The following is a 12,301-nucleotide window of genomic DNA, read 5'->3' as shown; positions in this document are numbered from 1 at the left end:
TTGCTAATTGCTGCTGGCTAGTCTGAAGGAGCTGAGGTGAACTGCTGTGTGAGGCAGACGTTCAGTACCCTGGAAACTGCAGCTTTGAGGAGGAGCTTCACCTTGAAGGTGGGGCTAGGTCAACTAGGTGTTTTGCACAGCTGGATGGTTGCCATGGGAGATTAAATGATTTCTCAGACATGCCTGAATGAATCAAAGCAACACTTCAGGAATGTTTTTGATCAGGGAACAAAATTATAACATGATGTAAAGCTCAAAAAGTCAATTTTACATAATACTGACCATTTAAAAAGGAGTTAGAACCTGGGGTCGCCTCTGATCTCACTATGTCTTTATGAAATCACTCTTCAGGAAAATCAATATTTCAACTGTAAAAATAGTTTTAAAACATTTTAAAAGAACTTGGCTTTAAGTAGCATTTTTGTGCAACCGAAACGGACCTTAGAGGATGTGTGTTTCAACATAACTGGAGGTCTGTTGTCTGCTGCACAGAGCGACTCTCATCACCGAGCTGCGGCTCCCCGCCGCGCTGCTTTCCCTGCGGGGCGGGGTGGCGCTCAGTTCGGCGCACTCTGCCGCCCTCAGCGCACCGTCTGTCCGCCTCTGTCTCGACACGACATGGGTGTGGAGAAGGAAAAGCTGGACACCAGCATAATTATGGACAAGGACGAGTACAACCTGTCCATAGAGCCCATTCTGATGAAGAAAGGGAAGGTGTACTCGGAGGCGCCGGATCGGGATCCAAACGACATCAACACGCATCTGAAGGTAAAGTCTGCGCGCGCGCACGGAGACTCTGAAAGTGAAAACGTCCGAGGCGACGTCGACGTTTCTACACTTTGATTAATCACTCATATTATTACTTCACTGTGAGCGTTTTGTTGTTGTGGTCGTCATTGTGAGGATGGTCATCAGTTCCATGAATACCTGGAAGTCGCTGCCTGCGCGTGCATCCATCATCTCTAAACTATTTCCGGCCTGCAGGTTTTTGTTGCTCGTTTTTCAAGGTTAATCGCTTGGCGCTTTGGCTTTTGTCAGAGAAACCTAAGTGTATGCGGGATCCCACTTCAGTAATCCAATATCAAAACAAACTAAAGCACTGCATGAAACAAAAATGCATTGCATACGTAGTGACATAAGTTTAGTTTTTTTTATTTATTTTATTTTATTTTTTACTTTAAACGCAGATAATTCAGGTTATACAAAATTGCATTATTATTATATACATTATTTTTTACACAGAAATATCAGCCTAATAAAAATTTTGTCTGTGTACTGTACAGTATTTGCAGTCAGTATTTGTCCAGCCTGTGAGTCTTTTTAGGAATGAAGGAAATCCAGTCAAATCCACTGATAAACCATCTATGGACGTGTGGGCAGCTGCAGAGTGGAAATCAGCATCTCTGTAAAGTCTGATGGAACAAGAACACATGATCTTCTTTAAGTTCTCCTAGCAGATGGGTGCTACTTTGGACCTTTTTCTTTCCACTAAACTTTCCACTTAACAGCAAAACAGAAAAGGCAACTTCTTTTTCAGCTACGTTAGTGCACTACACCATTTTTGGAAGGAGAATCAATGGACAACCATTAAATCAATGATGTTCTTCATGATTTATATACATTTTTTATGGCTCTTATTAAATATTCTAGTATTCAGCAAAACCTAATTTTGAACTTTAATTAGCTATGAGCAAAATTCTCAAAATTAACAGAAGTTATTTAATTCAATTTCAGTTCAATTCAAAAATACTTCATTAATTCCACATTTAATGAAAGTATATAGTTGGCTCTGGTCACTTATCCTTGCAGGGTCCGGTAGTGGCTGGTGCCTGTCTTCAGAGGTTGGTGGGCAGTGTACAGTCTCCATTTCTGAAAAAATACTGAAATAATTTCCTAGAATAAATCGATTTGTTCTGTCGTTGTTTTGTTTTGTTTTTGCGTTGATTCCACTGTCGGTCGACTGGTCTCTCTAAATTCTTTGTCCTGTCCACCTTTATATTGTGGTGTGTTGGACTGCCCGGGTTGTAGCGAACACTTCATGTAGTGATCAGTCAGTAGCTATGTCTGCATTGAAACCACAAACATTTATTTGACTAATGGAAACATGTCAATTTGGGGAAAAAAACCAACAAAACAAATTTATATTCCATTTGAAATTATTTGACACAGCAACAACATTTAGACATGTATAGTAATGAATGTGCTGTTGGGGGCCCCAGCTGGTTTTTTTAGCGCTCTGAACAGGTGTTTAGTTGCTTCTGACTTGGGCCGGCTCTGATCGTGGTGTCTCAGCAGGTGGGTTTTGAGGACGTGATCGGCGAGCCGAGCTCCGCCCACAGCTTCGACAGAGTTTGGATCGGGAGCCACGCCACCTTCGAGCTCGTCAAGTTCTTCTTCTACCGGCTGCTGACCACCCTACTGGCAATTCCCATGGCCTTCACACTGGGGCTGCTCTTCGGAGTGCTGAGCTGCGTCCATGTCTGGTGAGGACACGTCCCCTGTCTCATTACGCTCCTTCTCCAGGTCTCACATCAGAGACAGAAAACAAAGATTAAATCCTAACAACAGCTTGGAGTTTCCACCCTAGAGACGTAAAGCTGAAATACATTTATTGGGTTTTATATTATACATTATTCAAGAGGTTCATAACCCTCAACTTCATGCATGAAGACGTAATGGAAAATGGTTTTAAATACACATACAAGCACTGCCTGGAAACTTTGGAGGAATGTTGAACTCCACTGGTAGCTCAAAAAATAAAAAATAAAAAAATAAAACCCTGTTTGCTCCAGCAGACAGACAGCTTTTCAGCATCAATTAAAGTCCATTTTTCAGACCAGAGTGGAACTTTCTTAGTTTGCTCGTGGAGCAGAGCAGAGAAACTTCAGCACAATGTCAGAGGAATTCATCAGAGAGACGATGAGCTGCTACCAGAGCCCAGAGCAGATTAAATAATCCAGACTGAGTTTTATGAAACTTTCTATCTGGATCCAGGGAAGATGCTGTAGAAAAGCTAATATGATTTTGTTTTTGACTGATTTATTTTGACTGAACTTGTGACGTGAAATCTGCATATTACTATTAGAATGTTTGATAACCAACAACGGGGCCGAATCCAGAGAAATCTAATGCGATTGGTTTTTTTTGTTTTTTTAAAGACGTTTTCTAACGACCAGAGTTAAGATTTGATCAACATTTGACTTATAATTTTTGAGTCTTTTTTTATAGATATGTTTATTAATTTTTTGTTTAATAACAACAACATAACAGAACAAAAGCTTAGCAGTGCAGTCCAGAGGAGACAAAAAGAAAAGATAAGATAAGATAAGATAAGATAAGATAAGATAAGATAAGATAAGAGGCATACACACTTCCATCATTATATAATGATGTCTAAACATTTAGAAATGCTCGAGACAAAATGGTGGACACGTGTCCTTCAGCATAGTCCAAGAAGGGCTTCCATATGCGTCCAAAATTGTCAGTCTTTGAGTGGACGAGGCATGTTAGAAAGTCTAAAGGGATATATTCCAAAATAAACTTCTTCCACCCAAAAATAGTAGAAGACTTATTAGAAATTCATTGTAACAAAATATTCTTTTGAGCACAGAAAATTAGGACATTATACAACTTAATCTTGCTTTGATTTTGGATATGTTTATTTGGCAGACCAAGGAGAAGAGACACTGGATCAAGATCAATATTAGTTTGATTAGTTTTGATCATTTTCCTAGTCTCAACCAGAATAGATTCCCAGTATATCTGGATCTTGGGGCATGACCAAAGAGGCTGCCTTCATGTATTTTGCATTTAGGACACAGCGAAGAGGACCCTGGTTTAAACATAGACATCTGGTTTGGGGCCAAGTGAGCAAAATGTAGTAATTTAAGTTGCAATGCCCAGGAGCAATGACAAGTAGTCATTTTTCTGGCAGAGCTCCAAATACTGCTCCACATTTCATCAGTAATCTGGATATTCAGCTCTCCTCCACAGGCCTGGGCCAGAGTTGATAAGTGACATTAATGTTTTGTAGCACATACTGAGTAGTTCCGAAAAACAGTTTTTCAAAGCCCAAAACCTCAGTGTCCCTGAATGGAGTTGTTTCTTTTTTAACAAAGTCTCTTAGCTGGAAGAAAGGAAGAGGATATTTTTCCTACTCCAAAGGCTTCCACAACTTGATTAAAAGACATGAGGATCCCCTCCTTAAAAAGACAGCCCAAAGAGGAAACGCCTTTAGCCACCCATCCCCCCAAACCTGCATCTAACATACCCGGAGGAAAGTCAGGGTTCTGGACAAAGGGTGTAAATGGAAATTGCTTCCTTAACCAAGCACGTGTGTTTCATCTCCCTGATGAAGACACACACAGGTAAACGAACCCAAAAGAGAAGGTTCATCACATATCCATCGTTGCCGCGCACCACTAAAAATCACAAGAAAGTACAGCTGAGCAGATCAGATTGAAATGAGTCATAATCATAATTACTCACATCACTTGTTCTTATGTATGAAGAGGACAAGAAAAAGAATCAGAACATGCTTAGAGATCAGACCCCTGACGTCCAGTCCAGAGCGTTTGCCTCCATGATCTTCCTCTGGCGTTATTTCAGCCTAAACTATCCATAAACTCCATTGCTTTATCCGACGAAATAAAAAATCTTTGCTTCCCCATCCTCTCCTTGGGCTGCCACCTTATCGTGGTGGAGGGGTTTGAGTGCCCCAATGATCCTAGGAGCTATGCAGTCTGGGGCTTCATGTAGGGTCACCCAAGGCAGACAGGTCCTAGGTGAGGGACCAGACAAAACGCAGCCCGAAGACCCCAATGATGAACGACACCAGCCAAAGAGGAAACGTAGGCCCCTGGACATACTTCCACTCTGGAGTTGCCCAAGGTGAGAGGCGTCAGGCAGGAGTGGGCATACTTGTTGCTCCCCATCTCGGCGCCTGTACGTTGGGGTTTACTTCCTCCGCCTACGGGTGAGGGGACGGGTCCTGACTGTCGTTTGTGCTTAAGGCCTGAACGACAGTTCAGATTACCCACCCTTTTTGGAGTCTTTGGGGGGGTACTGGAGAGTGCTCCTCCTGGGGACTCCCTTGTTCTGCTGGGGGACTTCAACGCTCACGTGGGCAATGACAGTAAGACCTGGAGGGGCGTGGTTGGGAGGAACGGCCCCCCCGATCTGAACTCGAGTGGTGTTCTGTTGTTGGACTTCTGTGCTCGTCATGGATTGTCCATAACGAACGCCATGTTCAAGCATAAGGGTGTCCATACGTGCACTTGGCACCAGGACACCCTAGGCCGCAGTTTGATGATCGACTTTGTCATCGTTTCATCGGATCTGCGGCCGTATGTCTTGAACACTCGGGTGAAGAGAGGTGCGGAGCTGTCCACTGACCACTACCTGGTGGTGAGTTGGCTCCGGTGGTGGGGGAGAAAGCCGGTCAGACCTGGCAGGCCCAAACGTGTTGTGAGGGTCTGCTGGGAACGTCTGGCGGAATCCCCTGTGAGACGGAGCTTTAACTCCCATCTCCAGCAAAACTTCGAACACGTCCCGGGGGAGGTGTGGGACATGGAGTCTGAGTGGACCATGTTCCGTGCCTCCATTGTCGAGGCGGCCGATCGGAGCTGTGGCCGCAAGGTTGTCAGTGCCTGTCGCAGCAGCAACCCTCAAACCCGTTGGAGGACACCTTCGGTGAGGGATGCTGTCAGGAGTCCTACCGGGCCTTTTAGGCCTGTGGGACTCCGGAAGCAGCTGATGGGTACTGGCGGGCGTAGCGGCATGCGGCTCGGGTGGTTGATGAGGCAAAAACTCGGGCATGGGAGGAGTTTGGAGAGGCCATGGAGAAAGACTTCCGTACGGCTTTGAGGCGATTCTGGTCCACCATCCGGCATCTCAGGAGGGGGAAGCAGTACAGCACCAACACTGTTTATAGTGGGGATGGTGTGCTGCTGACCTCTACTCGGGACATTGTGGGCCGGTGGGCAGAGTACTTTGAAGACCTCCTCAATCCCACCAACATGCCTTCCATTGAGGAAGCTGAGCCTGGGGACTCTGGGTTGGGCTCTCCAATCTCTGGGGACGAGGTCGCCGAGGTGGTTAAAAAGCTCCTCGGTGGCAAGGCCCCGGGGGAGGATGAGATCTGCCCGGAGTTCCTTAAGGCTCTGGATGTTGTAGGGTTGTGTTGGCTGACGCGACTCTGCAATATCGCATGGACATCGGGGGCAGTTCCCTTGGATTGGCAGACTGGGGTGGTGTTCCCCCTGTTCAAAAAGGGGGACCGGAGGGTGTGCTCCAATTACATAGGGGTCACACTTTTAAGCCTCCCTGCCTCTTGGGCGGGCGGGCGGACAGACACAATCCTTAACCTGGCCGGGTAAAGAAGGGAGTACTGGATGCCTGCCTCCCACAACCATCGCTTTTCCGCATCGAATCCTTTCCGCCTGCGCATGGTGTCTGCCGAAGAATCCTGGAAGAACATGATCTCAGAGTTCTGATCCATCAGGGGCTGGTCTCTGCCCCCCTCACGCCGAGCGGCTTCGAGTATCTGCTGTTGATCTCGGTAGTAATGAAATCTGATCAGCACCGGTCTTGGTCTCTGTAGGCCCGGGCTGTGGAGCCAGTGTGTGGTGCGTCCTCTTGAGCTTGATCCGGCCGCTCTTGGTCTTGTAGAAATCCGGGCAGCCATTTTTAAAAGAATTTTAGGGCTCTATCAGCCTCTATCCCTTCTTTTGAACCGATCACCCGAATGTTCTTTCTCCTGCCTCTATTTTCAATGTCGCCAATTCGTTGTGCCATCGTGAATCCGGTTGTTTCCATGTAAACAAGCCATCTCTCACAGAGCAAACGTAGTTTAAAGCATGGTGTAAATTTAACGTCTACATTTTAGATGATATATCAAAAAATCACAGCTGGGATTTCATCTTACAGAGATAGAGAGGATAACTTGAGGAAATGGCTGTATGGCATGGTAATATGTCATTTTATAGGTTTCTTTTCTTAAATAGCTTACTTTTGATGCAACTATTAGGGATGGAGAGACCAGACTGTTAAACGCTAATGAATTATAAACCAATCATTATTATTATTATTTTTAAAATATGAAATCATCGCCGATCAGCTTCCAGGTTGTTCTTCTCCAGTACTTCTACAGCAGAATATGAAAACCAGATGAAAAGGTTTTTTTTTTTAATTTTGACTTTAATATTATGACTTAAGTAAGTTAGAATATTATTACAATAAAGTTGTGATGCTACTAGAATAAAGACAAAATATTACCAGAAAAAAGTTTCAAAATTACTTGAAAAAAGTTGTGTTAATAATAACTTGTATTATTGCGACTTTATTGTCGTCCAACTTTATTCTTCAATTGCTTTGAGTTTATTCTCATTATAGCAACTTTTCTTCCTTCTACTGTTATGATTTTTTTGCTGTACAACTTTATTCTCGTATCAGTGGGAGTTTTTTCCTTATTTTATTTCGACTTCATGAGATTTTATTCTTTTTGTCTGTGCAGGCTGGTGATGCCAGTGGTCCAGAGCTTCATGATGCTCCTGCCTTCAGCGCAGAAGATATGGAGGAGTCTGACGGACATTTTCATAGCTCCACTGTTCCAGAGTCTGGGGAAATGTTTGTCCTCCATTCAGATTCAAACCCCAGAGAACTGAAGCAGACATCTGCTTTAACTTTTCCCTGAGTTGTTGGAAAAAGTTACAAAAGGGAGGGAGACGTGAGCTCTTAAAAAGTTTAATATAAGATACAGAAAGACGTGTGCAAAATAAAAGACAATCATGGGGAAAAGGAAGATTAGAGCATGACCACAAAACCTCATCTTGCTTTAGCAGACTCCTTTGTAGGAGAGAAAGAAGCTTCTGTAGCATTTACTTAGGTTTTATAACAAATTGTTCTGGTTGCTGATTCCTCTGAAGTGGATTTGGGTGGAGTATTGATGACTAGCTAGTAAAGGAATATTTCCTGTTTTAATGAAGATTGTCTCAAAAAGTTGCTGTCATCATGTGACTTTGTTAGCGGCGGTCCCGAGCCTCAGACATGAAGTCGTGTGCTTTAGGCTGCAGGTTGGTGCTAAATTTGAGTCTTATTTTGAAGTGAGAAAAGAAGTTGTTTTGGAGTTGGTTTTCTTGTTGCGTTGATGGAGTTGACTGTTAAAGATTGTTGAACTAACAACATTCTGCTTCAATAGTAGTAAAAATAAAAAAAAACAAGTTTCCACCATCTTAGCATTGTGTGTCAGCCTTCGATGTCTGTAAAGTTAACCGTTGTCAGCCATTTGCATCAAATTTTAGAGCTTCCAGAGCTGAAGGGCTATTTCTGAGTTTCTTTGTGAGTCTGTACTGCATTTGGTGAAATATTTACCAAGATGGTCACAATTGTCAAGATGTCATGATGGACAAGCTAACTGTTAGCTGCTACTGACGCTAAAGTTAACTTTTTTACCGAGCCTCTGCTGTGTCATCTTTAGTTCAGATCTAAAATACTCAGGAAGATCAAACCTGAATGCCGTATTCAACACTAAACAGATTTTTATATGTATATATATATATATTGCAATACCAGGTTGATGGAAGCTTTTTTATTGAAGAACCACAAAAACAATATTTTTATTACGTTTTCGGTGAGATGTAGTCATCAAATTTGAACTGGGATGTTTTACACTTATTGGAAATAATTTTAAAACTCTCTTACTTATTCTTACATTTATAAGAACCCAAATCTTAACAATTGGACTTAGAGTTACACTCTTGGTAGTTGATCTAGTTTTCTTTGGATTCAGCCGACAGCTAATCGTTTCTGACTAATGTTCAGGTGAATTTTACTGAAGCATTTGAGGAGAAAAATTATCCAGACTGTTGTAGTTATCTGACAATATTTACAAATGAACAACAATTATGTGAGATTGTCCGGGACTAGATGACAGTCTTACCTGCTTACCTTAGATGATGTTGACTGCTTTGGAATGCTTCAGAAAACTCAGTATTCCAAAAATATATTGAGTAAGGTTCAGACAGGGCAGATGTATTTTAAGTAATCAGGAACACATCCACAGTTTGTGTTTTTTATGGGTAATAATCATTCATGTTCGATATGACATGGACCTTTTGAGAACCATCAAATACTGTTGTGTTTGAAATTGTGACCAAAAATCATTCTTGTCATTCCATTTCTGTTCAAGCTTAAAGAATCAGTTAAGACTAACTTCCTGACATGTTAGTAGATGTAATTTTTCTGCTCTATAAGTATGTATATATGTAAGTTATATATATTGTAAACTATTCAACTATAAGCTAAATGTAGTGAGCTGAAAGAGAAAATGCATTATATGGCAGAAGTCTATCTAGCTATTAAAAGCTAAAATGCAGCATTTGCACATTTGCAGGCATTTACTAACATATCTACTGTGATGAATTTACATGAGATTGACCTTAATGCTGGGCATCTATTTTATTATTTTAAAATGCCAGAATATGCTGCAGCTCATCTGGGAAGGAGACATGCTGTGTTCCTGAATGACACACATCTACAGAAGTGAACCTCTGTGAGATTGAGGCGTTTTCTGTCTGTGACTGAGACTCTGGTTCAGGCAAAACAAACTACAGCTGCAAATCGAAAGGCATCCAGGAATGATTTCATATGTTTTAGTGTTTGCAACCGTTTGGGGAAATTTAAGTTGTAAAACTGCTCTTTCTGTTTTTCCTGTTGATGGTTTGAAAAGAACTGGTGACACAATAACAGACCTGGAAGCCAACGTCTTATGTTGTCCTGATGCCAAAAATACACAATTTTGCAATTGCTATTTTTCCATACATTAAGAAATTAAATTAAAATCACATGTAAATAAGCTAATTCACCTGGTAAGTCATTAAAAAAATCATGGCAGTGACGGACATGAGAAGTATTCATAATTCATCCATGGCACTAGCTCTCTTTCCACTTCCTGTTGACTTCTTCTTTGTAGTTTCCATCAGTGGTAATAGCCGGCTGTTGATCATGTGACTCGCATGATGCGAAAAAAGTGTTTCCATCGCAGTTTTGTGAAATATGTTTATTTCAGTATGGTTGAAACATATGGGTGAGTGTTAGGAACACTGAAAAAGAAAGAAAAATGATTCTGACTTTAATCTGAAAAAAAGATCTGAGAATCTGAAAGACACTTTCCTCAACGAAAGTCAGAATTATTATTTTTTTCTTCCAGTGGCCCTCTTTTTCTTCTGTAGAAAAACCATCACATCCGAGTGCAAAAACTTTTTATTGAAAAGTGAGAGGGTTCCACCCTCCTTCCCCCCCAATTGACGCATCTCCATTTTCCAAATGTATTTTCGAATTTTCAATTTGCACAATTTTATGGTTGATGGAACCATAAAATTGGTTCCATCCAGTTATTGATATTCCTCTGAATTAATGTAAAACTTTGCTTTGATGTTCTTTTTACAACACGTTAATATGCAGTTTGAAATTTTGACGCTTAAGTGAAGAGACAGTTAAAATCAACGTTGCTTAAAGCGTTTCTACATGGATGAATTCCTATTAGAACTTATCTGGACTGCAGATCTAATGATCAAGGTGAAAAGTAAGAGAACTTTGGCAAACTTTACTTTGACAAACACATTCGTTCTGTTTGCCAAAGTATCAGTGACGTAAAAATTGGATTAAGTACAACACAGCAGTTCAGACTGAGGAGACTTTGAATACTGTCGGGTTAGTATACGATTCAGTACCACATATGGAAGTGGCTCAGATGTCATTTTTTGGGGGTCTCTTTGGGATCAGAACTGGGCAAAAAAAAATTATTTTTGAATGCAGACATATATTTCCAGATAAAGTTCTATGATGATCTGGGCAGACAGGTGAAGGCTTTTATTTTCTTTTCCCCATGACACTACAGAGCAGCTATGCATGTAGACATGAAAATAACAAATCCAACTCAGTTCTCACATTATTTATTTGCTTTCTGACTTGATTTACTGTTATGATGGAAACTGAAGGACACCATGTGTAAGTTATCTAAAATAAAGATTCATTTTCCCCTTGAGGAAACAGTTGTGTGAGATTTCTTGTTATTTAGTTGCAGGAGATGAGATGGTTGAGTTATGTGACTGCCAGAAAGTTCTCATAAATCATCTTCACTCATATTGCCTAAGACACTTTCCTCAACAAATCTGAGCTGTGTGTTAATGACACATCACCCGAGGCTCCACTGTCAGACCTGCAGGTCTGCACAGCGTTTGTAACTCAACTTGGGTTGCTATGGGAACCTGTCCTCAGCTGAAGGAATTTGTGATGAACAGCACTCCTGGTACAAAAAATGTCTGCCGTCATGTTCCTTGTGCTACTTCATCCAGATCAGATCAAAGTTATCGCAGTAACAAATACAACAGTGTGAAATACACCGTGTGCCGCCTGCAGGCCGACGGCTCACCAAGTCAGGACTGCATCCCAACATAAATTGTCACCTTCTTCAATTTTGGAAAATCAGGGGTGAAGTAGGGCTGAGAGAGAAACCTGCTCACTCTGCAGCTTTTATTTGACTCCTCTACAGCCGAAAAAAAATTCTCAACCTTTATTTAAAAAAATCCTTTGCTCTTTAGAATTGTTTAGGGAAGTTCAAAAGGTGCTTAATGTATTTAGTGATTCCTAAATACAGCTGTGGAAGAAATGAAGAGACCACAGCAAAATTACCACTTTCTCTGATTTTACTTTTTATACTGTTTGAGTAAAATTAACATTTTGTTTTATTCTATAAACTACTGAAATTCCAAGCAAAACTTTAGTATTTGTTTGCAGAAAATGAGAAATGGTCAAAATAACAAAAAAGATGCCGTGCTTTCAGACTTATAATAATGCAAAGAAAACAAGTTCATTCATATTCATTAAGAAACAACAATATTAATATTTCAACTCAGGAAGAGTTCAGAAATCAATATTTGGTGGAATAACCAGCAGGGTTTTAATGAGGGTCAGTGCAGTGAAAAAAATAAATCCTGCTGCTTTTGGAAAGGAGGCGACTTTGTACTGCGAGCACTTAGTGCCTAAAGCTAAAATATAGCCAATAAGATAATCAATAACATAATCAATATGATGTCATCCGTTTGTGTTCCAGCAGGATTTCAATGTTTTTTTGTCGTTTCATGAATATTCATAACACTATGATGTTTCATATACATATAATCCCGTACACTCGACTATTACCACTGTACAGCACGGAACAGCATTAAACCCTCACTGGCCACTTTATTAGGTACACCTCTCAACAGAAATACCAGGTTAATAGAATACAATAAAATAGAAT

General features: G+C 41.2%; 1 protein-coding gene across 2 annotated transcripts; it reads left to right on the top strand.

Annotated features, from left to right (window-relative positions):
- The first annotated feature begins 481 nt into the window (after positions 1-481).
- Positions 482-11,049, top strand: cav2 (caveolin 2). 2 transcript variants are annotated; one of them, XM_028015484.1, is made up of 3 exons: positions 482-768; positions 2,293-2,483; positions 7,514-11,049. In XM_028015484.1, the coding sequence occupies exons 1-3, from the start codon at positions 619-621 to the stop codon at positions 7,662-7,664; spliced, it is 492 nt and encodes a 163-aa protein (XP_027871285.1). In that variant the 5' UTR covers positions 482-618; the 3' UTR covers positions 7,665-11,049. The 2 variants fall into 2 exon arrangements, with proteins under 2 accessions (XP_027871285.1, XP_027871286.1); XM_028015485.1 differs by having other exon boundaries at positions 489-768; positions 2,296-2,483.
- The last annotated feature ends 1,252 nt before the right edge of the window (positions 11,050-12,301 follow it).

This window comes from Xiphophorus couchianus, chromosome 4 (assembly GCF_001444195.1).
Source record: "Xiphophorus couchianus chromosome 4, X_couchianus-1.0, whole genome shotgun sequence".
Classification (NCBI taxonomy): Eukaryota; Metazoa; Chordata; class Actinopteri; order Cyprinodontiformes; family Poeciliidae; genus Xiphophorus; species Xiphophorus couchianus.
The sequence above is the reverse complement of the archived record's forward strand: the minus strand, read 5'-3'. Positions and strand labels throughout refer to the sequence as shown.